The sequence below is a fragment of the Brassica rapa genome, chromosome A09 (assembly GCF_000309985.2).
Source record: "Brassica rapa cultivar Chiifu-401-42 chromosome A09, CAAS_Brap_v3.01, whole genome shotgun sequence".
Classification (NCBI taxonomy): domain Eukaryota; kingdom Viridiplantae; phylum Streptophyta; class Magnoliopsida; order Brassicales; family Brassicaceae; genus Brassica; species Brassica rapa.
Window position 1 is genome coordinate 7,426,450 of NC_024803.2, and position 25,621 is coordinate 7,452,070.

The following is a 25,621-nucleotide window of genomic DNA, read 5'->3' on the forward strand; positions in this document are numbered from 1 at the left end:
AGTCACAAAGCGTACTCTATTCTTTCTTCCTTTTTTTTTTTGAGAAAAGGGCTAAAGACGTACTCTATTCTTTTAATAATTAGTAATATTTTGTTTTTTGGTAAAGTATAATTAGTAATACTTGTCCCAAAAGATGAGTACGTAATTTTATAAGCTTGTAATTTTTTTAACAATTTATTGTCCTATTGTTTTGTGTTTGTAAATGTAAATTTTAATATTAATTGAGACCTATAATGATTTATAGTGCTTTGTAATTGAAATTAGGGGATATTAATTACAGATGAGTTAAAAAATGATTATACTGTTGACGATTTCCAAAAGAAAAAAGAAAACAACCAAAGACTCGCTGCTCGCTCAGTTGTCTGATTTACGACACAACAGAGAACATGCAAAACATTGTCAAGACACGTATATATAGGCGGGACCCACAAATTGCTATTTTCCACCGTTACAAGGACAGCATCGGTTAGGACTGAACCAAATCTCTACGTAACCGATTTTGATTAAAAATGTTAAACCGTGACTGAACCGGTTTCCAAAATCTCGCCTATCGTCTCCCCCACTTGGAAGATAATAGGGTTTTTATTACAGGGTTTAAGCCATTTACAGACAGACACACACAGAGAGGTTATGAATAACCAAACCCAATCAAAAATCATATGAAGAGATCGATTTCGACTTCAATTGCATCGAAAGCTAAGAACTTTCTCAATCATCGCCGTCTTCTTGAGAGAGGTAATCCTCTAACTGCTCCTTTCTTTAACCGTTACTCTTACACGACACGAACTCTCTCTACCTCCAAGAGACCGAAAGACCCACTTAAACTGTTCTGTCTCATGATTCAATCTCGTCCCCTTCCTTCAATTGTCGAATTCAGCAAACCGCTGAGTCAACTCGCCAAAACCAAGAAGTTCGATCTTGTGATCTCTCTCTTCAACCAGATGGAGACTCTTGGAATCACGCATGATCTTTACACATACAACATCCTCATCAACTGTTTATGTCGTTGCTCTCGGTTCTCCATTGCTTTATCTGTTATCGGGAAGATGATGAAGCTTGGTTTCCACCCTGATGTCGTCACGCTTAGCTCTCTGATCAATGGGTTCTGTCAAAGGAACAGAGTTTTCGATGCTATAGATTTAGTTGCTAAAATGGAGGCAATGGGGTGTAAACCAGACGTTGTCATCTACAACACCATCATCGACGGTTTCTGCAAGAACGGATCGGTTAACAACGCTTTGGAGCTCTTCGAGCAAATGGATAAGAATGGAGTTAGAGCGGATGTTGTTACTTACAACTCTCTTATAACCGGTCTTTGCAGCTCCGGTAGATGCAATGACGCTGATCTTCTCCTGAGAGATATGGTAATGAGGAACGTTGTCCCTAATGTCATCACTTTCACTGCGTTGATCGATGCGTCTGTGAAAGAAGGGAACCTTTTAGAGGCTGAGAAGCTGCACGAGGAGATGGTTAATAGGTCTATAGTTCCTGATGTTTTCGCTTACAACTCGATGATCAACGGGCTTTGTATGCACGGTCGAGTAGACGAGGCTAAACAAATGCTTGAGGTGATGGTGACAAACGAGTGCTTGCCTGATATAGTGACTTATAACACTCTCATAAATGGGTTTTGCAAGTTTAAGAGAGTAGATGATGTGATGAAACTCTTCAGCGAGATGTCGGAAAGAGGATTGGTACGAGATACGGTCACTTACAACACTATCATCCAGGGCTATTTTCAAGTGGGCAAACCAGATACTGCTCAGGGGGTTTTCAGACGGATGGATTCTCCTCCCAATCTAAGGACTTACAGCATTTTGCTTTATGGTCTTTTTAATAACGGGAAGGTTGAGAAAGCGTTGGTTGTATTCCAGGATATGCAGAAGAGTGGGATGGATCTTGATGTTACTATATATAATATCATGATTCACATAATGTGCAAGGCTGGTTATGTGGAAGATGCTTGGGACTTGTTTTGTAGCCTCGCGGACAATGGAGTTGAGCCTGATGTTGTATCGTACACTACCATGATCTCAGGGTTTTGTAGGAAACGCCTGTGGCATGAAGCAGATGAGTTGTATAGAAAAATGCATGAAGATGGGCTGCTTCTACTATAGCAGATTGTACATTCTGTGAAACTGTATATTGTTTGAAGGAAAAAGAAACACATTATTGTATTTTTTTCTCTGTTGCCTATTGTAAGTTTGAATGATTACAAGTAAAAATGTAAACAAGCTGGGAGAGTTATGTAATAATGTCTGAAGTTATTCATAACATAGATCTCCATGAATACCACTTGAGCTTAAACTGAAACCAAAGTGGAGGAACACCGTGAACTCCTCATTGCATCCTTGGATCAAAAACATCGAAATGTAATTTACTTAAAGACATCTCCAACACCACTCTATTTTTCTCTTTGCAAAAATGTATTGATATATGTCGATAATCACTGGTTGATGGAATTTTATAATTTTTTGGTACACCCTAATTACTTAAATCAGTTATTTAAAAACAATTATCTTGTATCAAATAATATTTTCATAGAAACAAATTATGTTAAAGTTTATAATTTTTATGGTCTATAAATATATATTTAGTTCATTGGACTTAGGAAAAAAAATCAGTTTTTACTACAGTATTATTATTATCTTTAAGAAAATACAATTTCAAGTTGATCATTTTTTAGTAGTTTAATGTCAACAAATTAATTATTATTATTTTTTAATTTTTTAGTTATAATGATTTTTAAATATATTTTTTTGCTCATAAAATATAATTATAAAAGAAAAAAAATATTCGTTAAAATAGTGGATAAAATGTTGAATTTTGTTCAAGTAAAATTATTAAAAAAGTAAAAATTAAATTAATATTTAATTAATAAGTGAAAGAAAGAGAAAAATGATGTAGTTAAAAATTTAGATTAAATTGTTGATGTGGAAGCACCGTAGCATATTGGTTATTCAACACCCAGGTTTAGGGTTCGAACCTTAAACTATGCAATTTTTTTGTAGATTACAGAAAATCCAAATTTCAAATCCCGGAGAAAATGATTTATTAATGTTGGTACAAGTAGATCTTGTCATGGATGAATCTTCATAGGACGGTTCAGATGATGCAGTTAGGCGTAGATCTTTATAAGACATGTAATATTATCGATTATCAAATCTTCTATGTAATCTTTCTCATAAATGTAATGTCTTAATAAATCAGCATTATAAATAAAAAGATTAAGTTGTCGAGTAATTTCATATTAATAAAAAGTTAAATCAAATTATTAAAGTTAAATATCTGATAACCACAAAGAAAATTCTCGAATCCTTTTTAAAAAATAACAAACTCTTAATCCCGGATATTGTTATACTCGTATCCAAAGTCCAAACAGTCCGCTTAACCAAAACCCCACTATAGTCTCTCTCTCTCCCGCAAGGAACCTTCCAGAAGAAACAAAGACGACTCCCAGATTCAACCATGGCCGACGAAGCTAAAGCCAAAGGCAACGCAGCTTTCTCCTCCGGCGACTTCACCTCCGCCGTCAACCACTTCACCGAAGCAATCAGCCTATCTCCAACCAACCACGTCCTCTTCTCCAACCGCTCCGCCGCCCACGCCTCCCTTCACCAATACCAAGAAGCTCTCTCCGACGCCAAGAAGACCGTCGAACTCAAACCAGACTGGGCCAAGGGCTACAGCCGCCTCGGCGCCGCTCACGTGGGGCTGAACCAGCTCGAAGAAGCCGCCGATGCTTACTCCAAGGGTCTCGAGATCGATCCGAGCAACGAAGCCTTAAAAACCGGCTTAGCAGACGCGTCGTCTAGGTCACGCGCCGCCGCGCCTCAGAACAATCCGTTTGGGGATGCTTTCAAAGGCCCCGAGATGTGGGCGAAGCTGAGTGCTGATCCGTCCACGAGAGGGTTTCTGAAGCAGCCTGACTTCGTTAACATGATGCAGGAGATACAGAGGAGCCCTAGCAGTCTCAATCTTTACTTGAAAGACCAGAGAGTGATGCAGAGTCTTGGAGTTTTGTTGAATGTTCAGATCAGGACTCAGGCTGGTGATGAGGCTGAGGCTATGGAGGAGGATGAGATGGTTGTTAATGAGCCTGAGCCGGAGGTTGCAGAGGAGAAGGAGAGGAAGGAGAAGGCTTTGAAGGAGAAGGAGATGGGGAACGCTGCGTATAAGAAGAAGGACTTTGAAAATGCTATCAAGCATTACTCCACAGCTATGGAGATTGATGATGAAGACATCTCTTACATCACGAACCGTGCTGCTGTTCATCTCGAGATGGGAAATGTAATGTTACCTTTGATTGAGTCTATAGTGATTTGCGTAAGAGTCTAAAAATGTGGAATGTCAATGTGTGTGATTATAGTATGATGAGTGCATCAAGGATTGTGATAAGGCGGTTGAGAGAGGTAGAGAGCTTAGGTCGGATTACAAGATGGTAGCCAAAGCTTTGACTAGGAAAGGAACTGCTCTTGGGAAGATGGCTAAAGTCTCTAAAGACTATGAACCTGTGATTGAGACTTACCAGAAGGCTCTTACGGAGCATCGGAACCCAGATACGTTGAAGAGGTTGAATGAGGCGGAGAGAGCCAAGAAAGAGTTGGAGCAGCAAGAGTATTTTGATCCAGCTATTGGTGATACGGAGCGTGAGAAAGGTATATGCTTAGTATTATGCGAGGAAAGGATCTTATAAAACTAACATCTTGTTGTGTTTTTAATATACAGGTAATGAGTTCTTCAAGGAGCAGAAGTATCCTGATGCTGTGAAGCATTATACCGAAGCTATCAAAAGGAATCCAAAAGATCCGAGAGTAATGCCTTATTTGATTCAGTGTTGTGTATTAGATGTTTCTCTATTTGATTGTTTAAATGACCTGTTGAATTTCACATAGGCGTATAGCAACCGAGCTGCATGTTACACAAAACTGGGGGCAATGCCAGAAGGATTGAAGGACGCAGAGAAATGTATCGAGCTCGATCCAACGTTCTCAAAGGGATACAGCAGAAAAGGTGCGGTCCAGTTCTTCATGAAGGAGTATGACAACGCAATGGAAACGTACCAGGAGGGTCTCAAACATGATCCTAACAGTCAGGAGCTTCTTGACGGTGTTAGAAGGTATAATATATGTGTATAAAGCCACAGAGAGATTGATTCATTCTGTTATCTTAGTTGTGAACTCTTTGTATGCAGATGTGTACAACAGATCAACAAGGCAAACCGTGGTGACCTTACTCCCGAGGAGTTGAAAGAAAGACAGGTTAGATTCTAACTTCTGTTACGAAAACTTCTTCCTTGTGAATTTGGGTTACTGAAGTTGGGATTTTGGTTGTCGTCGTGCAGGCTAAGGGAATGCAAGACCCGGAGATCCAGAACATTCTCACAGATCCTGTAATGAGACAGGTAAAGAGACAAAGTTTAACTTCTCTAGATGATTGCTGCGGAACAATCTATGTTGATGATGTCTCACCAAACTCCAACACTGCTCTCTTTGAACAGGTTCTGTCAGATCTCCAGGAGAATCCAGCAGCAGCACAAAAACACATGCGGAACCCGATGATCATGAACAAAATCCAAAAGCTTATCAGCTCAGGAATAGTCCAGATGAAGTAAATCCATAAGAAAAGACATCAATTTCTATTTCGCAGATTTTTTTCTACCTTTTGTGACTCAAGCCAAAGTCGGGTTCTTCCCATTTTTCCAGACTGCTTACTCTGTTATAAAATTTTTCTTCTCATATCCAGTGTTTACTAGAAAATTATAACCTTGTCTAATAGATTTGTATAATGAACCAAACAAAACCACAATAACTTTCCAGTGTAGGATTAGTAGTCTTGGACAAAAGAAAAATCTGTCTTAAGCTGGTTCCGAGTATGCTCAGGAACAGCATCGAACTTAGCCAACTGCACTCTGTTAGATGCACGATCTTTTGTTATCCGGAGCTTATACACTCCTCAAGTCTTTTCATGACACCGGGACTATAATCTCTTGGTACGGCTCCTCTTTTGATCTCACTCTTTAATTCATATCCTGATCCTGTTTCCAGTGGCTCAAACCTGACTGTAATATCAACAAACTGTCCTTATCCACCTGATTGCTTCATGTGTGTGTATTTCACTTCAGTTAACTTTGGAGATACTCTCACGGTCGTTCACTTTGGCCTACCACGTGGCTTTGTTATCTTTTTTTGCTCTCCTTGAAAAGAATCTGATCAGTGAAGAGGTTGGCTTTAGTTACTGAATATCCAATAAAAGCATCATCAATCTTGGTCCGTAAACAATATTCCATCTCTGTCAATGCCCAACAAAACCCATGTACAGACCACAACAATTTCAATTTCTTCATATATGTTTGTACAGAGATAAAAACAGAGCAAGTGAAACGAACAGACAAACAAATTCTAATGCAAAAAAAAAAAAAACAATTTTTACTGCTCCTCTCCATTCATTGTAAGTGATCATCATCAACACCCGAAAATGATCATCTTAATAATAGATTTCAATACCATCATCACCACCATCTTGATTCCATTGGTTATAATCTCCATCAACATTTCATATATCACCATCGTAACCAACTTCTTGAAAACCACCGTAATAGCTATAACAATCACCATCTTGTGAGATTGTTCTATACTTTCTTTGTTCTTGTCTATGGTATTACTAAATAAGTTTGAAGTAATTACGTTATTGAGTGGAGACTGGAGAGAGCTTATACATAATTTACAGGAGCAATCTTAGGGATTGAGTATATCTGTTATTGAGTGGTGATAATAATTTCCTTAAACAGCTATGATCAAGCATACTGTCTTTCATACAAAGAATAGAAAATCTTAAATCTTGTGTTTCATCAAGAACAAGAGTAGGAACGCAAATTTTACAATAAGTTAAACTGAATAACAATATACAAAAAAAACTTAACAAAAAAGTTTTTAAAAAATTACATAAAGACATAATTATTACAAAAATTTAAATATTTCAACAACATTAATGGTCAGGTAAATTTGATCTGGAATCTCCAAATCTCTAAAATATTGTCCAAATTAATTAATATAACATTATAGTAATATTTTTATATATGTGCTAGTAAAAGTTTTATAAATTTAAATTAATTATGACAAATATAAAGATTATAGTATAAAATACAATAGTTTTGAATTTTTTTTTGGAATTATTATAGTTTTGAATTTAAGTTCAAACTTAAACTTAATAGTTTTAAATTTAAGTTTGAAGTTTTATTTTCGGAGAACAATACATCTCTAGATGATTGCTGATACATCTCTAGATGATTGCTGTGGAGCAATCTATGTTGATGATGTCTCACCAAACTCCAACACTGCTCTCTTTGAACAGGTTCTGTCAGATCTCCAGGAGAATCCAGCAGCAGCACAAAAACACATGCAGAACCCGATGATCATGAACAAAATCCAAAAGCTTATCAGTTCAGGAATCGTCCAGATGAAGTAAATCCATAAGAAAAGACCTCAATTTCTATTTCGCAGATTTATTTTTTTACCTGTGTGACTTGAGCCAAAGTCGGGTTCTTCCCATTTTTCCAGACTGCTTACTCTGTTATAACATTTTTCTTCTCATATCCAGTAGAGAATTATAACCTTGTCAAATAGATTTGTTTTGCTTACATTCCTATATATCGAGCCAAATAAAACCTGTCTGGTTCTGAATATGCTGAGGAACAACATCGAACTTAGCCAATGTAAGAAGCACAAGCTTTTGTCATCCCTCTCAGTGTGCCAACATCTCTCTCTGCTAATGGAACAAGGGAATCCACCATCTGTAATAACGAGAACAACAATTCCATAATCAGATTCATCAGACAACTTTTGAGATTTTCCATCGTTGGACTTTTAAATTTGTACCTTGAGACCACCGGGTTTGTCTCCAAAACTGTTGATCTGACCTTTACTAGAGTCAAGGTCACCAACGAGGCAATGAGTCAAGATGTTGTTCAGGTGTAACTTGTGTGGCACCGATGGAGAACCAAAACATGCACGAAATGTGTTTTCTTGGCTGAAACAATGATAAATGAATGCTAAGACAGATAAATTTGGTCATCTGTTAGAAGGAAAATGCAGGGAAGTGTGGAAGGGAAATGAAGAGAAAAATCAAACAAAGGCAATTTTCAAGTCTTGTAGAGTCAAATTCATAGCAATATGGAAACCATCAAATGGACTGAGTCTCAATGATATGTGGAAACTGGTCCGAATCAGCTTGGCGATCTTGTAGAAGCTGCTATAAGAATAGTAGAAAAATTGGAGGTTGTTTCTGAAATTGTATAGTGGCATATGACGAGTCTCATGGCTAAGAAAAAGAGTGTGTTCTTGAGTTTACTTTCAGATTCTGCATATAATAACCCTGTTCTTTTCCAGAACGCAGCGTCAGCGGCGTGCGTCAAAAAATATAAAAGGATTAAAAATTAACATGTCAGCAGCAGGTTAAAACAGAGAGTTGAACGATACTAATAATTGACGCAAAGGACACATTAACGCGGAGTTGAAGACGCTGATAATTGCAGCGACGATGAAAGCACGGAAAAGATCAGTTGCGGCAGTTGCCGGCGGAAGCTGTATAACGAAGCTGCACTTAAATTTCTTTTTCTTGTTTGATAATTTTTGATTTCTGCGTCAGACGAACGAACAAGCCTAATGTCATGCGTATTGTGGGAGTACGAAGGAACGAGTAGCTAAAAATGGTGCAGTGCATTCATTTCATGGAGACAGAAGTCACAGAATCTACAAAACATGGACAGAGAGGTGAAGGTGGCAGAATGTGCTTGGTGATGAGGGTAATACAGAGATGTGTTGCTAATGTTACAAACTTACCTTTTGATCCAGGAGGAGTTGGTCTTCCAAACAGTGGCGAGTTAGTGGCTTCTCAGGACCAGTGGAAATGTACAGAACAGCAATCTCAGATCGCTCATGCTCTTTTCACAGTAGTAAGGGCTTTGGTTTTGGTGGTTGGAGATGACGCCATTGATGATCTGGCGCAGAAGACGTGTGGTTCTCCTCAGAGACGAGACGTAATGGTGGAGGTTGCCACTGATTACATTCCACACTTTGAATTTGGTGTCAAGGAGTTTTCCTCAAAAGACCAGCATGTGAAAAAATCTTCAACTTCTTGTCCGCCTAAGCACATCATAATAGGAGGGAGATGTTGGTTGCTGTCCTTGACTACTGGGTATGAGTTTCGAAAACATTCTTCAGCTAAAGGACGAGAGTGGCGGGAAAGTGGGCAGCTGTCCCCCCCCCCCCCCCCCCCCATGAAATAACTACACCTAAGGCAATTTAATATTTTTTTTTTTTTGCTAACCGAGTATCCTGGCCCCACCGAGGTGGTCCAGACTAGAGACCGAAGTGAGCATGGACGCTGCCAGGGCGTCACCATGTGGCTCACCGTGTAACGGTCTTCGGTCTCGGATGCTGCAGCCCATATGTTAAATTCCGCAGTGGCCAAGGCTCGAACCCAGGGGCGGGCACTCCAGCTGGAGCTCCTATACCACTAGACCAAAGCAACTTGGTTAAGGCAATTTAATATTGCCTCCATTCATTATAACTATTTTGCCACGGTCACTTTTTCTTTCAATTCACTGTTTTAGTTAATTTAGTTATTTTTACGTAGGATTGGGTTTGTCCGTTAAATACGATGGCTAATAAATCTTTTTTTTCATTGTTTACTAATATTACTCAATTGACATGCATATAGTAATCTAAATATGGGGGTAAATCAGAAATAAACATAGTTAGGCTATTGCAAAGATTGAGATTCTACAACTATTGAAACTCATTTTTGCTTAATTTTTTTTAAGCTTAAATTATAAATAGTTTAATAAGAATTGTTTCAATTTTATTTTATATGATATTATGAATAATGACTACAGATTAAAATTTTTTGAACATAAGCTATAGCTTTATTTTTACAGGTCATGTCTGTCTAAATGTTTTACAGTAAATATTTTAGGTAAATTTTCAACAAATTTCCAATAGAATTTATATAACATGTTATATTTTTTTGGGATAATTTGAATAAAATTATGTTTTATATTTTTCCCCTGGTGAAATTTTTTTCTGGCTCCACCACTGGTGACATGGTGTTGCGTACGGGACATTCTATCTGGATGTTGTAGCAATTTGAGAGCTCGGGCTTTACTTGCAGCACAAGAGAAACTTTTGCTTCAGATATGGGAGATCGAGGTTGTTTGCTCTGACGGGAACTAATGACCGCTGGTTTCTTCACTAAACCTTGAGGATAAGGTTTCCGAAACAGGGAGGATTTGATTAATAGGAATATGGTGAATCAATTACTAAGCCACATGGAAGGGGATGTGAGTGGAGGAAACCATGTCTAATGGTGATTGGTGCATAATCAAACGGAGGAGCACAACTATATAGGAAAAGTGGTGACGACGATTAGAAATCAATCAAGAAAATTGTCAAGTTTGTTTGTCATCTCTTTTTCTCTGTGTTTTCTGGGAAATTTCCCATGGTTCCTCATCACTATTCTTGAGTTGTTTCTACTGCTAAATTCATGGCATATAAAAGTTGAATTGTTGTTTCATGAACATCAATTCAGATTCATTTCATTTTCAACAATTACGTCTTCCTTTATCATAAAAGCAGAACTCATATCCAAACCGGTATCAAATAGTATCTAGAGAGAATGCAAAAGTACCTAAGAAAGAAAAAGTCTCCATCAGAAATGATGGAGGATGGGGAGCTCATGTAAACAGTAAATATTGCGGAAAAATAGGATGGCTATTTGAAGAATATTCATTATTTTCTTGCACGGAATAAAACGAACCATCTTTAAAAATCGATCCACGACAACAAAGATAAAATCAAAGCTTTTTGAAGGCGCAGAAGACCGAAAACAAAATCCATAGTAATATCTGTCAACAGTTGAGTTGGAATTGGCAAAGGCATATACAACCCTGCACTAGACATATGGTCTTTTGCGCGTTGACAAGTAACACAACGCTCGACATCATGTCGTAGAGAGGGCCAGAAGTACGACGTGGTTTAACAATCCCATCAGGAAAAATAAATTAATGTATATAGTATGCTTCCTTGTTTTCTCTTAAATATAAACCAAGAACTCTTCTTTTTAAATTTATTTAAGAAACAACAAAGAACATAATCACTAGATTAGGGAATGCGGGTAACTGCGGCATGTATAGCATCAGCAAGTTGAGGCACTGTTTTTGAACTTAGACCTGCCATGCTTATCCTCCTGAAATATTACACAATTCTCATTATAAATGATAAGCTTTTAAGTTGACAAATAAACTTAGCATCTAGCTCATTTTTCAAGTACTTAAATGTCAGTTAATAGAAAACAATATTCGCCATCATCCGAACTTGCTTCTCATTTAATCCTGTAAAAGGAAACATCCCTATCTGTTTGATAATGTGACTCCAATCACCAGGTGTGCCTGCAGGTGTAACTGAAGCTTATGGATATACACTACTCAAACGAATGGAACAAGATTCTAAGGTTTATGCTAGATGGTTCAAGGAACAAGACTATCATTTTCCTCATTCGGTCAGTTTTTCAGACAACTATTCACTACTTGTGGAGAGAACGCAATGGTAGGCGACATGGAGAGCAGCGTGTCCCTTCAGCTCGACTTCAAATGGCCATAGACAAGCAAATTCGGAATCAAATATCCTCAAGCCGGATAAATGGAAGTACGAGATATGCAAAAGCTATGGAAGTGTGGTTTGCCACAAGATAAACTTTAACCATTTCAGATCATAGAGAATGGTTTTCTAGTTTTTAGACTAAAAATTTTAAAAAGAGAGACACGGCTATTGTAAAGCAGTTTTTTTATTTGAATATAATTTAACATTCTTTCAAAAAAAAAAACAATATTCGGTTCACGGTTCACTGAAAGTTACAAACAAATGAGCAAAACTATCTTCCGTCTACTAAATTGCAGATGTGTAGTAATTGTTTGTTTTTGTTTGATGTCATGTTTATAATCAGTTTATAATTTTCAAAGAAAATGAAAACAGTAAGCAATTGAAGCAAAACGAAATTATAAGTTTGCGTTTGTATTTGGAAAAACTATATGTTTTTATTAAACGTCAAAATGTTTAATATTTTATAAATGTGAATTTTTTTGAATTTTTCTCTTGTCATTTAACTGAGTACTATATAAACATTAGAAGAGAATAAATGTGTGCCTTACCCATCATAAGTCATGTAAATGTGATACTCTTTTGCCATCATCCGAACTTGCTTCTCATTTAATCCTGTAAAAGAAAACATCCCTATCTGTTTGATAATGTGACTCCAATCACCAGGTGTGCCTGCAGGAACAAAATGGTACAAACGAACATATAAATGATTCAGTTAACGAACGTTTTGAGGAAAATAAAAGCATTAAACCAAACCTCTAGCTTGAATAGCTTCATATAACTGTTGGCGCATGCTAATAATGCGGTCAGCCATGCCTTTCAGCTCAATGGTCCAGTCCTTGTACATATCACTGCCAATGTGTACGAAATTTTGAGCATAATTAAAATTCATTATTTAATAAGCATTTCATCACAACAATAATTCTTAAAGTCATGCATATATATATATATATATATGTTTATAACAACTACCTGTTTTTAAGAATTGTGGTAACAATGGATGCTCCATGAATTGGTGGGGTAAGATACATAGGTCTAACAACAAGTAGCAGTTGGCTTTTTACTTTCCTAGCCACACCCTCTGAGGTGCATACCTTCACATTAGACCCACAAAGATTATAAATTCATTTTTAAAAATGTTTTCTTATACAGCCTATATTTACGCCAGTATGTGAAAATGAGAAGTTTGGTTGCTTACAATGGTAAGAGCACCAATACGCTCACCATAAAGACCCATGTTTTTGGCAAAACTTTGAGCTATTAAACATTCACCTCCATCAGCAACAAACATACGAACCGATTGTGCATCTGAGTCAAGGTTACCACTAGCAAAACCCTGAAAATTAAGATGAAAAGAGAGTCGTGTTGCTTTTCATTGTTGAAACTAAATCTCTAATATACCGGATAAGACCAAAAGTTTTTGTATGAATGTCATATGTGTGTGAGCATACAAAAAAAAAACAACTACTACAGAGTGTTTTATTCGTTTGTAGAACAAAACAACAAAGCAAAGGTATGCCTTACCTGATATGCATTATCAAAGAACGGTAATAAGCCTTTAGATCTCACGATTTGTCGAATCTGTTCCCATTGTTCCAGTGTTGGGTCAATTCCTGTGGGGTTATGCGCACAAGCTTGCAATACCACTAGAGCTCCAGACGGTGCTGCACCAAGATCCTCGAGCATGCCTATTTATAAAATGAAGTCTTTACTTAAAGTTATGATTGGTAGAACACTAAACGTAGTCAGTATGGACGTAAAGAAAATCAACCTTCGAAGTCGAGTCCTCCGGTATGCGGATCATAGTAACGGAAATACTCTACCGACAAACCCGCCAAGGTGAAAATAAAGGGATGGTTCCCCCAAGTTGGGTTTGGAACGAAAATGACACGCTGAAAGAAATGAGAAACACATTTATCGACTATGGGAAAATGGTAGATTTGACAAAGACAATTCTGAAACCTAATTATTTTTGTAATGGCTATACAACACATTTTGGTCTGAACTTTATTTTCCTTTTCATATTAGTGTAAGATTTTTATAAAAAGTTTATAAGCGAAGTTTGAAGAAACTATGTAAAATGTAGTCTATAATTACAACAATATTACAAGCTTACCTAATAAAATATGTTGCAGTTCACATAGAAATATATATATGACACAAATTTGTATAACTTTGTGAATTGTTCGTTTTGCATTTCTTTCTGAAATGTTCATTTACAAAATTCTAATGTCCATTAACAAAAACTAACTGAACTAGTGAGGAGTCTTTACCTGTTGGTGGTGTTTTGCTAGAAACTCAGCTCCGACTCTCAAAGAACCAGTACCAGACAAACACTGGATAGTAACAACTCTATTCTCTTTTACTGCATGACTGCCAAAAAACGAAAACAATCTTTATAGTAAAATGAAAATAACCAAAAGAATTTAAGTTAACAAAAGCCAATCAAACCCCGATTAAACATTTAAGAAGATGAGGGAAAAGAGTACTATCTAATATATTACCTATCATCACCTAAGATTAGCTTAGCGCTAAATTTGTTAAAATCAGCAAGTCCATCGATTGGGAGATATCCCTTGTCACAATACCTTGAGGCAAAACAAAACAACACAAAACAAAATCATAAGCTAATCATTTACTATCAGAAAATTTAGACTTTGATTGTTTGTTTACATTTGTGTTCACAAATGAACCCACAGTTATAACATTTTAACTGAAATGTTAATTGTACAGAAAACACACAAAAATACTTTATAAAAACAGTAAAATTAAATATTTTAAGAACGTGACTATTTTTTCCTCAATCGAAGTCTTTCTATATTATTAATCAAACTCTAACTTACAGGTCATTCGCTAATTGTTGCTCTGCTTTTCTTACCACCTCAAGAACAAGAGGCTTTCCCTCCTTAAGACAATAAAATCAAATATACCAACCCAAGTGAGGACTAAAACAATAACTTTGTCATAGAGACTGTGAAGATCCATAAAACAGAAAAGGAACCAAAATTACCTCGGTTTGATAAGCACCGACGCTCAGATTCAACTTAACCGGACAAGGATCATCTCTACAAGCAAAAATGACCTGTTTTATATGACCATATAAATCAGATTAATAACTTTCAATAACAAAGGATTTACTCTTTAATAAAATGGCAGAATGGATCCAAGCAACAGAAAAAGAAAAGTAAAGATGGATGTAGATCCTTAGACTGAAATGTATGTACACTGAGAACAGGATCTTCCGGAGCAGGAAGAACGTTTGACAAGATGGAACTCATGATCAAATTATTGAATCAATCGAAAGTGAAAAAATAAAATAAAACAGTCATCACTTATTTAAGCATAAATAGACTCGACAACCAAGAGAATCCGATCCTCTGTTAACTGTCCTTTTCATAATGGCTAAAATACAAAAAAATGAAAATGATATTATTATATATATGAAAGATCTACAATACAGGCAGTGGCGGAGCCAGAAAGTTTTTGTACTGGGGTCAAATTTTTTTTTTCCAAATACATAATTTATAACCACGGAAAACTATAAATATACTCTATGATCATTCATATCTTAAAACTTGTTTATCATAATTAGTTACTACAATTTAAAATACTTTCGATAAAACAAATCATAAAATTTTTAGAAACTCATTACTGATGTGATATTGTAATACTATTTTTTGACAATTTTCATTGGTTGATATTTTTTTGCCGATTTAGAAACTGATCCATTAGTTAACTGATAAATTTACATAATCATTGAATCATAATCATTTTTAGTTTGGTAAAATAAAGAGGAGAGTGTATAACAAAAAAAAATAGAAAACTTATTTAAAAATTATTCGGTCAAAAAAAAAGTATCCAAAAATTGCTTGGAGAACATGAGAGTTCTTTCTTTTTGCGTAGTCCAGTACAAATCCCTTTTTTTTCAAATTCACTCATTAATTTCAAACTTTTTTTTAATATTAGTTATTGGACCTAATACAATTTGGGCTTTATTGAAATATGTAACTAATATTTAATATAGAAATGTGTTTATTGAAATTTAAGCTAAAATTAATATAAATTAAATGTTTAACAAATAAAATAAACATATTATTTATATAATTTTAAATTATCTTCAAATCTTTAATGTTTTGTGATTATATTTGTGAAATTATATTTTTTAGTGGGGTCAAATTTTCATTTTTAATGGGGTCAATACAAATTTTTTTAAATAAAATTTTTTATTTTTTTTTAAAAGTAGTGGGGTCAGCTGACCCCACACCTCCTTCATTGCCTCCGCCCCTGACTACAGGTCACTTTTGGATTATAAAGTGGGGCCATTTTCGTTAATATTACCATTTGCAATTTGAACTTATGACCAAAAAGTAATAATAACAAGGAAAAATTCATTTTATAACCATAAAAAATATAATTCACAAAATAATCCTATCAATTTTATGGCTATAATATATTACATATAACCAGAAAAACAGACAAAATATCCTTTTCTACGATAATTGAAACTCCACACCGTAAAATTGCTCATTTGAATAAATTGATGCGTTATAGTTTTAAACCCTCAACTATTTTATGTTTTTAAACCCTCAACTATTAAACCGTTAATATCGTTAACTCTTCGTTAACAATTTTTTTTTTTTTGAACAGAGACCCGTTAAATTGAAACGATGAGTTTTATATAATCACATAAACGATATGAGATGCTTACAATCAATAAATATTTTAGTGATTAAAATCCCCAACAATTTTTAAATCTGATGGAAACCCCTAAACTAAAACTTTATATTTTAAAACTCTCAACTATTAAATTTTTAATGCTTTTAACCCTCTGTAAATAAAATCATCTTTTCTGAATGGAGAGCAGTTAAATTGAAACACATCATTTCATTTTTTCACAGAAACGACACAAAATGCTTAAAGACCTCATTTATCGATGGGTAGGAACAATCACAATTCATCCTCGAATAAAAAAAAATAGGTTTCTTCTTCTTTTTCAAGAACCATCAAAGGTGTGATAAAACAAAAAGTTGTGTTGTTTCTAACGGCATCTTCATTTCCACTCCATATTTTAGTCTAAAATAGAGTGGATAATTGAATAATGAAGAAAAATAAAAAATTACTCTATTTGTAGAGTAATGCTTTTATTTTTTGTTTATTACTAGGGGTGGGCACTTTACCCGAACCGCATCCAAACCCGATCCAAAAAACCAGACTTGAAATCCGAACCGAAGTAGCAAAATATTCAAACGGATATTGAATTAGGAGAGATTGGATATCCGAACACGAACGGGTAATATCCAAACCCGAATGGATATCCGAAGATAACCGAATATATGTATAATTAACCTTATATTTCTAGTTTACATCTCTCATTTTATATAAAATATTTATATTGATACTACACATACTTTAAGTTCATTTGATATACATACAATTACGAAAAAAATGATTTGCTACTCACTTAAAATGCATGTCAAAACTTTTTATTTCAAAAATTAACAAAAAGTTACATCCAAAATTAAAAAACAATAACCAAATTAATGTCTTTTTAGTTTTAAAATGTTATGTTCAAATCTATTAACCATTCAATCTATTAAAAAAAATAGTTAAGTGAAAATTATATTTTTAAATACAAGAAATTTGAAAAATGAAAAATTTAATATTTTTTTCAAAATCTAAATATCCGAACCCGATCCGAAATAAAAATACCTGAACGCGACCCGAAGTTCAAAAATATCCGAACGGATTCTACACCTCTATACTAAAATACCCAAAAATCCGAACTACCCTACCCGAACCCGAACGCCCACCCCTATTTATTACTCCGTTTCTCCCTCAATTTTGGAGCAAAAAATGAAGATGCTCTAATCCTAACTCTTTCTCTCCTGTTCATCTACTTAAGATTCCAACATTCACCTTTTTCTACGCAAGTCGGTCTGGCATATGTCCACCTAAACAACACAGTTTTTTTTATTTATCTCACTTTTGATGGTTCTTGAAAATGAAGAACAATCCAATTTTCTTTTAATTTGGAGATGAATCGTGATTATCATTGCCCACTGATAAATGTGGTTTTAAGCATCTCGTGTCGTTTTTACGATTAAATGAAACGCTACGTTTCAATTTAATGGGTCCCTATTTAGAAAAGATGACTTTGTTTAGGGAGGGTTACATGCATCGAAGGTTTAATAGTTGAAAGTTTTAAAACATATTTTTTAGTTGAAGGTTTTCTATCCGATTTAAAAATAGTTGAAGGTTTAAATTACTAAAATATATGTTGATTATAAGCATCTCATGTTGTTTTTGTGATTATATGAGACACTAAATTTCAATTTAACGGCTTTTCGTTTAGAAAAGACGACTTTGTTGACAAAGGATTAACGGTAATAAATAGCTTAATAGTTGAGGGTTTAAAAACATAAAATTTTAGTTGAGAGTTTTTCATCCGATCTAAAATAGCTAGGAGTTTAAATCACTAAAAATACAATTTTTTTTTTTGATCAACACTAAAAATACATTAAACTAATGTTTACCAGTCCATAACCAAGTATGAACCGGAAGCTTTCAGATTTGGCATGATTCCTCCTCGACAGATTCTAGGTTTAGAAACATAATTGAATTGTGTATTTCCAATTATGGAAGCGTCATTTCATAAAATCAGAGGCAAAATTAATTATAGTGAAACGTATATACACTGTATATTTAAGTCACAATTTACTACTTTTTTTTTGTCATCACGAACATTTTGTTAATGGAGACGCAAGATTTGAGTTTTTTTCGCCAAAACCGTAAAATTTAATTTCTCGCCAAAACCAGAAAATTGAGTTTTTCGCAAAAACCAAAAAAATCGAGTTTCCAGCCAAAACGCAAAATCAATTTTTCCCGCCAAAAATAGAAAATTGAATTTTCCCGTTAAAACTGAAAAATCATTTTTCTTGCCAAAACTGCAATATTAAGTTTTCCAGCAAAATCGTAAAATTTTCTACCAAAATTGCAAACATCATATTTTTTTTGTTAAAATCACAAAATTGTGTGTATTCAACAAAACCGCAAAATCTTGTTTTTTTTTGTTGAACTTGAAAAATCTTATCTTTTCGCCATAACCGTAAAAATTAAATTCTCCGTAAAATCTTGATTTCAAAATTCCCAAAACAGAAAAACATTGTTTGAGTGTATTATATATTTTTTAATGAAATTATTATAATTATGCAAATCACGTGCTAATATTATTTGCTTGTGTTTTAAAAGATTTTATAAAATGGGCTAACTCTGAACTAACCCTAATCCAGCTCTTCAAACATAAACTATTAGGACTAAAATAGGATTAGGGCTAGAATAGGGTCTGGTTTATATTTTATAGGCTGGGTGGGCTAAAAAACCCTATATAACATCCCAAAATTCAAGCATATTGTCTTTCATCGAAAGCATAGAAAATCTTGGGTTTCGTCAAAAACAAGAGTAGGAACGCAAATTTTACAATAAGATAAACCGAATAGCTATACAATATTTTATTTTACAAAAAAAACTATACAATATTTACATATAAATCAATAAAAATACATAATACAAATACAAAAACTTTAGGAAAAAACACTGGTACGAACATAAAGTGAAGAACCAAAAGGAAAGCTTATGTAAATGCCTCATAGACAGTTCATGTTTTTTCAAAATCCCATGATATAATTGCGGAACAAAATCTGTAGAACATTCTTTATATGTTATACTCTCACGAGCAAAGAAATAAACAAAAAAAAAATAGTAGGAGTTGTTTTGTTGTGATGTAGAAGCTCATGTTGCTTTGTATTTGCTTTTATGATAGAGTTTGTTGAAGATTTGTTTGCATTTTTGTGAATATTAGGTGTTTTCATCTCACCTTCATTATTTAACAAGATAAAAAGTACTTAATATAGATTCAGAGGACTATGATCGATGGATCCACCAATTTACATAAGGGGTGTCAAAATGAGCTATAACTTATGTGGTAGCTCAGCTCAGCTTGATTTTTCATGATCATGAGTTATATTTTTTAAATTCATTTAATAAATGAGTTTAATGAACAATCTTAAATTAAATCACGAGTTATATGAACAATCTTAAATGAACATGAACCAACTCATTAGCTTGGTCATTTTTATACTTAAAATTATATATATCATATGTAAATAAGATAATTTCTATATCATCATATTTATCTTCTAAAATTACAATGTAAATCCAAATTTATTTAGATATATATATAGAATATGTAAAAGAAAATTTTATATACCCATCATCTGTCTTTAAATTTAGATGTAAAACAAAATATTCCTAAGAGACAATTTAGAAATTACTCGTAATTATCTTACTTAATATTTTTTTTTTACATTTAAATTTTATAAAACATAATATAAAAATCATACTTTTAATATTATAAGACTTAATAAAACTTATTTTAATATTTTATTTTATGATAATTAATATTTTATATTAAATCGCGAGCTATCTCGTTTTGCTCATGATCTTTAATGATATGAGTTCAAGTTTACGTATTAAAGTTCATCTAATAAATGAGCTGAGCTAACTCTTGAAAGATTCGAACTTACTATGAGCTTATGAGCTGAGCTGAGTTGAGCGAGATAGCTCATTTTGACATATATTTATATATAAGGTGCATGTCACAAACACAATCCTATGTCGTTGTAGTGTTTGGTGATCTTTTTCCACCGGCTTCAAAACCAACCTACGATGCGTTCCGCATAACCGGAACGCATAACCCTGCTAATTCTTATGGTCAAAAAGATCTCATCTAATCCAATTGGGTCAAGTAATGGGCTGCAACACTTAGCATTTTTGTAACTGGGCTCAAGTCAGTTAATCAGGCCTAATCATGTAGAGCTTTCCACCTCGACCATTCAATTTCAAATGGTCGTCATATGACGTTTGGCTTTCTAATGACACAAGCACGAATCATGCTCATCATTACTCATTAGGATAACGTTAACAATGTACCAACTATACTTTATACTAGAGACAAAGTTAAACGTAGTAATCATATAATCTTTCCTTGGAAGCCTAGGTGATACTACTTTCGTGATGCTTTTTAACCACAGTACCAAATCATTTTCCTTTTCAATAAAATACACAAATTAGACAGTCTCGTAACTTAACAAGTAACTCCATATATATGTAAATTGTGTATAAACGACTTTATACGAATACTCCATGTTAAGTTGTCCATCCTTGTATTGTGTTGTGGTCTACAGTATCAAAGAAATTAAATCAAAAGAAATAGCCTTACCAAAACGTTATAAATATAATTAATACCCACAACGTCTTCTACTTAACCGTTAATTAAAATAATGTATATATGTCTGTTAGGAAGTTTGGTCATTCGATCTTTAATTAATTTAAAATAAATTCACACTTCTGATTACTATTCGTAATGGAGACAAAAATGTTTATAATAAAAAAACTTAGGTGAAGGTTGCTGTAACCATTGGGCTAACTGATCTCAACCACAGCCACTTGAAGACAAATAATTCGTACAAATATATAATTACATTGCAATAATTATACTAGATGCGTTTTATTACCTCTTATGATTCTAAGCAAAGTTTGTCGCTCTGTAAGCAAGCCGAGAGATACTAGTTATTTGTACACTTATAAGTTTTATCAGTCTACCACAGAAGTTGAAGCATCTCGTTAATTGTTTCGTTTTAAAGTAATACGATTGTTCTCGGAGGTAGAAGCACTAATGACGTTGACGAGATACCAGATACGGAACGAGTACGGCTTGGCGGATAAGGAGCTCTACAGCGATAAGGAAGATGCTGAAGTTTTGCTCGAAGGTTCATCGATGGCTGGACTCGTCGGCCTTTTGCGCCAGCTTGGCGACCTCGCTGAGTAAGTTTCTTTCTTCCTATTGGCTATGAGGTGCCGTTTGAGAGATCATTTGAGTTTTGTTTATCATTTTAGTATTTATCTAGGAATTTTATTCATGCTTATTTGAAACCAATGTTTCAACTCTGTCCTTACTTTCACATTTAAGGTTTGCTGGTGAAGTGTTCCATAACCTGCATGAAGAACTAATGACAACTTCAGCACGAGGACAAGGTTTGGCAATTCGTCTTCAACAGCTTGAAGCACAAGTTCCTAATTCGGTTGAGATACCTATTTTGTCTCAAACCGATCATTCAACTTTCTTTTACGATCCAGGCAAGTGATCTTACTTTGGCTTATATATAGTATTACAAGAGCTCTTAGGTGTTATGTTGATGGTATAATCATTTTATTTCATTCAAGGCAAATGGAAATTTTGTGTGGAATTGATGAGCTAAGTCATTGCACATCATTTTAAAATGTCAATTCAGCCTATTCTAGTGTATTGATATTTGATATTAGACTCCAGGCATAGGATTGATTAGGTCATGCAATATTTCAGGATTGGAATGGCATTCTACTTTGAAAACAGAAGAACATCTAATTTATCCACACAAGTTGCCTCATTGTATAATTGATTCATATGAGGAATGTCGTGGTCCGCCCCAGCTCTACCTTCTTGACAAGTACAATTTTCAGTAGATTCAAGGAAGTTTCAGAAATTTTCATTATAGTAAAACTTGGCTTACAAGTTTTTTTTTGTCTTTTTGTCTTTTTTCTGCTGTTTTTAATTAAGGTTTGATGTTGATGGGTCTGGATCATGCTTGAAGCGTTACTCTGACCCATCTTTGTTGAAGAAGCTTACTGCATCACAACTCAGCAAAGATGAGAGACCAATCAAACCAAAGGTATTTTATTAACTACTCTTGTCACTTGTCTCTCCAAAACAAGCATTTGGAATGCATAATTTGTGTATATTATGTGGTACAATATTTTTCATCTACAGAAGAAAGCATCACACATTAGTAATGGAGAGAGAACACTTGGGGATTCACAAACATCACATGCTAAGTGAGCACTCATGCTTTATATTTAGTTTTGTCTCAAGTCATTACTGTTTCTGAAGTTTAATATGATCAACTCTTTGATTTGGTGACACAATCTCCAGGTTGAATCAGCTCTTCTTAATGGACCATGCTGAAGATCCAGAAATCACAGTTAAACTAAAGAGAAGACATCTGAATGGACCTCCTCCAATTAACTCAAGCTCTGGGACTGGTTACATGGAGAAGTTCCTGAAGAATTCTTTGCCCTACTGTGAAAGAGTTCATGAGACACTGGATCAGTCATCTTCGGCAATGGAAACTGATGAAGTTTCAACATGCAACGTACGAGTAGACCTATCAACAACACCTTCTTTGGTTTATCCAAGCAATGGAGAGACTAGAAAAGAGAGGGAAATGGAAGCCATTGCTGATGATGAAAGAGAGGGAGGAGAAGCAATGGTTTGTGTAGAAAAAAGAAGCTCTTCTGTGAACAATGACACAGATGCACCACTTGCTTCCACAGAGACGGCAGCAGACAAGGCTGATGTGACTCAAACAGGGGTCCTGGCTTCTAATGTTTTGCACCACTCAACGGAGGAAGGAACATCTGAGGGTGGGACCAAAGATGTTCAGACAAATGACGTTGAGGATGATCATTCGCAACATGTTTTCAGTGTGGAGACTGGATCTGAGATGTCTTTAACCGGTTTAGTGGAAGACCAGTTCTCTTCCTTAACCAATCAAGGGACAGAGAAAGAGTCTGATGATTGTCTTCTTTTTGAAAATCAACACATTAGCACATCCGACAACTTTGAAGATTTATCTGTGGATGCTGATGCAGTACATGACAGTGCTGTCCCAAAAAAAGAAGATGAAACCAGCTCACAAGATGGATATTCCGTGAATACCGAACACGCTGGACACATTTCAACTTTTAATATCAGCTCAGAAGTTAGAGATCTGATATTAGATACTACCCCAAGAGATCTTCACACAGGAAACATAACCCCCTCGGCCTCATCTTGGCAAGAAGACGCCTTAGCCAACTCTGATCTAGCTGAGATATCATCAGATTCTGGACAAGAGGATCCACAATCTATGTCTATCATTGCAGATGGGAGAAGTGAGCTTGAGGTTCAGATTCTTGATACTCAAAGTGATGGTACTGTATTTGCAGGAGATAACCAGGCCATGCTGAATGATGAGGTCAGTGAGACCGTACCCGAAGAAGACTTGGAAACTATTAGTGATCCACATGAATGTCTTCCAGGTACTCAAGAATGTTTTTCACCTGAGTATTACATACAGACACATAGCCAAGGAGGGCAAGAGAGTCAATCTGAAACAGACTCAGAAAATACAACAGCAGAAGCAGCAGCCGAGTTTCTTCCTCCACAAGATGTTCCTCTTGGTGTTCAGTGCTCAACTTCAGAGGAAACACTAACATGCAACGAAAATGAAGCTGAAGTAGAAGCTCTTAATGCACCACACCAAGGAGATATCACATCACTAAATGGTAATATCCCTGAGTCTGTTCTCTCCATGGGTCCGACTGATCAAGAAAATTGCTTGGATGTGCCCATGGCTCCCTTCTCCACGTCCCTCCATGTAACACCTCTGGAAGATCTTGAAATAACGCCTCCTCTCCCGCCTCTCCCTCCAACACAATGGTGGATGGGGAAGCTGGTTGAATCTGTTAAAACAACAGAAACTCAGTTCTCCCCAGTGCCATACAATGGGAACAACAGTTTCTACATTCACAGGGATGAGAAGATACATAATGGAGTAGTTCAAGCGACCGAGGCACAAGATCTGTCAGAAGCCTCAGTTACAGCAAGTGAAAACCAGCTTCGGAATGAACCATCTAAAGCAACAGAGGAGGAACAGTCTCCTTCAGAATCAGTTGCTTGGGAGTCACTACTCACACCAGAAGCTACACCAGAGCCAGAATCAACCGAAGGCTTAGAAGCACTTGAGTGGTTTAGTCAGAACTTAAAAGCGCATACCAATACTAACCTTACAAAATTAGAAGAGGAACCTCAGCTTGATCATCCACTAGAATCACCAGGAGAAACAGAAGGAGATAATATATCATATGAATATAATGAGAAAGTTGAGAAGCTTCCAAGAGACAAGGAGTCTCTTGTTCTTGGCATCGATAGAAGCATGGTGATTAATTACCTTAAATTTTATATCTCTATGGTTAGTTTAGTAGTTATCTCTCTGACGTTAATCACTTGACTTTATTTTGTTTAATTACAGTTGAGGAAGGTGTCTGAAAGAAACAGGACACAACTTGGAGCTCGAGAGGATGAGAATGATTCACTACTGGAGATCATACGCAGCAAGGTCAAACGCTCTATACTTATCTTTTTCTTTTTTTTTTTTCTTTTGGCTTCACTTAGTTTAGTATAAACCAATAACTGATAAAATGCATTAGCAGTCATTCAACTTGAGACCAGCAGATGCATCGGTGAGACACAACTTTCAAGTAGCTGCTCCCATAACCAACTTGAAGGTCGCTGCAATTCTAGAGAAAGCCAATAGTCTTCGCCATGTCTCTCTCTAACCTTATTTGGTTTAATTTGGAAAATTACATGTATAAAAAAGAGAAAAAAGTTATTGATGTGTTAATTTTTATGTAGGCAATGGCGGGAAGCGACGACGACCACGATTCAGATAGCTGGAGTGAGTGAATGAGTCTCCATATGCATGTAACCTGTAGATGACATATTGATCATACACATACACAATTCATTTTTGCAATTTGTATAGAAGAAGTGTTAGCTTCTTCTCAGATTGTATTTGTTTTGGTATCTCGTAATGTTTTTATTGCTCTCTTTCACACATATGCAATGTATGTCACTCTCAGTTTTTTACTTTCTTTATTGAAAATTTTCAGTTAATGTATAATTCGTTCTAAGAACAACATTTCTGTGACTCAACAAAACTTCACCTATGTCTAAGAAAGGCAAAGAAGGACTAACCTCTACTTTCCTCTTAATTACCAATATTGGTTTGTACACACATATAATATGACATGACATATGAACATTAGAAAAT

General features: G+C 35.2%; 4 protein-coding genes across 6 annotated transcripts; 3 read left to right on the plus strand and 1 right to left on the minus strand.

Annotated features, from left to right (window-relative positions):
- The first annotated feature begins 89 nt into the window (after positions 1 to 89).
- Positions 90 to 2,282, plus strand: LOC103838041 (pentatricopeptide repeat-containing protein At1g62720). Its single transcript, XM_009114453.2, has one exon. It carries the CDS (start codon positions 660 to 662, stop codon positions 2,115 to 2,117), a length of 1,458 nt encoding a protein of 485 aa, XP_009112701.1. The 5' UTR covers positions 90 to 659; the 3' UTR covers positions 2,118 to 2,282.
- Positions 2,283 to 3,372: 1,090 nt separating this feature from the next.
- Positions 3,373 to 7,518, plus strand: LOC103838042 (hsp70-Hsp90 organizing protein 2). 2 transcript variants are annotated; one of them, XM_009114454.3, is made up of 7 exons: positions 3,373 to 4,290; positions 4,370 to 4,658; positions 4,729 to 4,814; positions 4,896 to 5,119; positions 5,195 to 5,261; positions 5,345 to 5,404; positions 5,501 to 5,740. In XM_009114454.3, the coding sequence occupies exons 1-7, from the start codon at positions 3,469 to 3,471 to the stop codon at positions 5,612 to 5,614; spliced, it is 1,662 nt and encodes a 553-aa protein (XP_009112702.1). In that variant the 5' UTR covers positions 3,373 to 3,468; the 3' UTR covers positions 5,615 to 5,740. The 2 variants fall into 2 exon arrangements, with proteins under 2 accessions (XP_009112702.1, XP_009112703.1); XM_009114455.3 differs by lacking the exon at positions 5,501 to 5,740 and adding an exon at positions 7,354 to 7,518 and having other exon boundaries at positions 3,469 to 4,290.
- A 3,382-nt stretch (positions 7,519 to 10,900) lies between these two features.
- LOC103838043 (aspartate aminotransferase, cytoplasmic isozyme 2) lies at positions 10,901 to 15,068 on the minus strand. Of its 2 annotated transcripts, none has more exons than XM_009114457.3 (12): positions 14,879 to 15,067; positions 14,665 to 14,736; positions 14,498 to 14,559; positions 14,159 to 14,242; positions 13,928 to 14,027; positions 13,426 to 13,546; positions 13,179 to 13,342; positions 12,853 to 12,990; positions 12,627 to 12,748; positions 12,411 to 12,505; positions 12,206 to 12,326; positions 10,901 to 11,244 (listed from the first exon to the last, which is right to left on the minus strand). In XM_009114457.3, the coding sequence occupies exons 1-12, from the start codon at positions 14,930 to 14,932 to the stop codon at positions 11,160 to 11,162; spliced, it is 1,218 nt and encodes a 405-aa protein (XP_009112705.1). In that variant the 5' UTR covers positions 14,933 to 15,067; the 3' UTR covers positions 10,901 to 11,159. The 2 variants fall into 2 exon arrangements, with proteins under 2 accessions (XP_009112705.1, XP_009112706.1); XM_009114458.3 differs by lacking the exon at positions 10,901 to 11,244 and adding an exon at positions 11,289 to 11,641 and having other exon boundaries at positions 14,879 to 15,068.
- Positions 15,069 to 17,180: 2,112 nt separating this feature from the next.
- LOC103838044 (protein SCAR4) lies at positions 17,181 to 25,471 on the plus strand. The gene is made up of 9 exons (XM_009114459.3): positions 17,181 to 21,536; positions 21,682 to 21,848; positions 22,075 to 22,198; positions 22,309 to 22,420; positions 22,519 to 22,583; positions 22,681 to 24,727; positions 24,821 to 24,907; positions 25,002 to 25,115; positions 25,204 to 25,471. The coding sequence occupies exons 1-9, from the start codon at positions 21,388 to 21,390 to the stop codon at positions 25,252 to 25,254; spliced, it is 2,916 nt and encodes a 971-aa protein (XP_009112707.1). The 5' UTR covers positions 17,181 to 21,387; the 3' UTR covers positions 25,255 to 25,471.
- Positions 25,472 to 25,621: the final 150 nt, after the last annotated feature.

What these genes read in the sequence shown, in the direction of transcription:
- LOC103838042 (XM_009114454.3), top strand. Translation starts at nt 3,469, where the DNA reads ATGGCCGACGAAGCTAAAGCCAAAGGCAACGCAGCTTTCTCCTCCGGC. An exon ending in TTCATCTCGAGATGGGAAAT is followed by an intron (nt 4,291 to 4,369) that starts GTAATGTTACCT and finishes GTGTGATTATAG; the next exon opens with TATGATGAGTGCATCAAGGA. An exon ending in AGGAGTTGAAAGAAAGACAG is followed by an intron (nt 5,262 to 5,344) that starts GTTAGATTCTAA and finishes GTCGTCGTGCAG; the next exon opens with GCTAAGGGAATGCAAGACCC.
- LOC103838044 (XM_009114459.3), top strand. Translation starts at nt 21,388, where the DNA reads ATGACGTTGACGAGATACCAGATACGGAACGAGTACGGCTTGGCGGAT. An exon ending in TCACAAACATCACATGCTAA is followed by an intron (nt 22,584 to 22,680) that starts GTGAGCACTCAT and finishes CACAATCTCCAG; the next exon opens with GTTGAATCAGCTCTTCTTAA. An exon ending in TTGGCATCGATAGAAGCATG is followed by an intron (nt 24,728 to 24,820) that starts GTGATTAATTAC and finishes GTTTAATTACAG; the next exon opens with TTGAGGAAGGTGTCTGAAAG.
- LOC103838043 (XM_009114457.3), bottom strand. Translation starts at nt 14,932, where the DNA reads ATGAGTTCCATCTTGTCAAACGTTCTTCCTGCTCCGGAAGATCCTGTT. An exon ending in CGGAAGATCCTGTTCTCAGT is followed by an intron (nt 14,737 to 14,878) that starts GTACATACATTT and finishes CATATAAAACAG; the next exon opens with GTCATTTTTGCTTGTAGAGA. An exon ending in TCGGTGCTTATCAAACCGAG is followed by an intron (nt 14,560 to 14,664) that starts GTAATTTTGGTT and finishes TATTGTCTTAAG; the next exon opens with GAGGGAAAGCCTCTTGTTCT.
- LOC103838041 (XM_009114453.2), top strand. Translation starts at nt 660, where the DNA reads ATGAAGAGATCGATTTCGACTTCAATTGCATCGAAAGCTAAGAACTTT.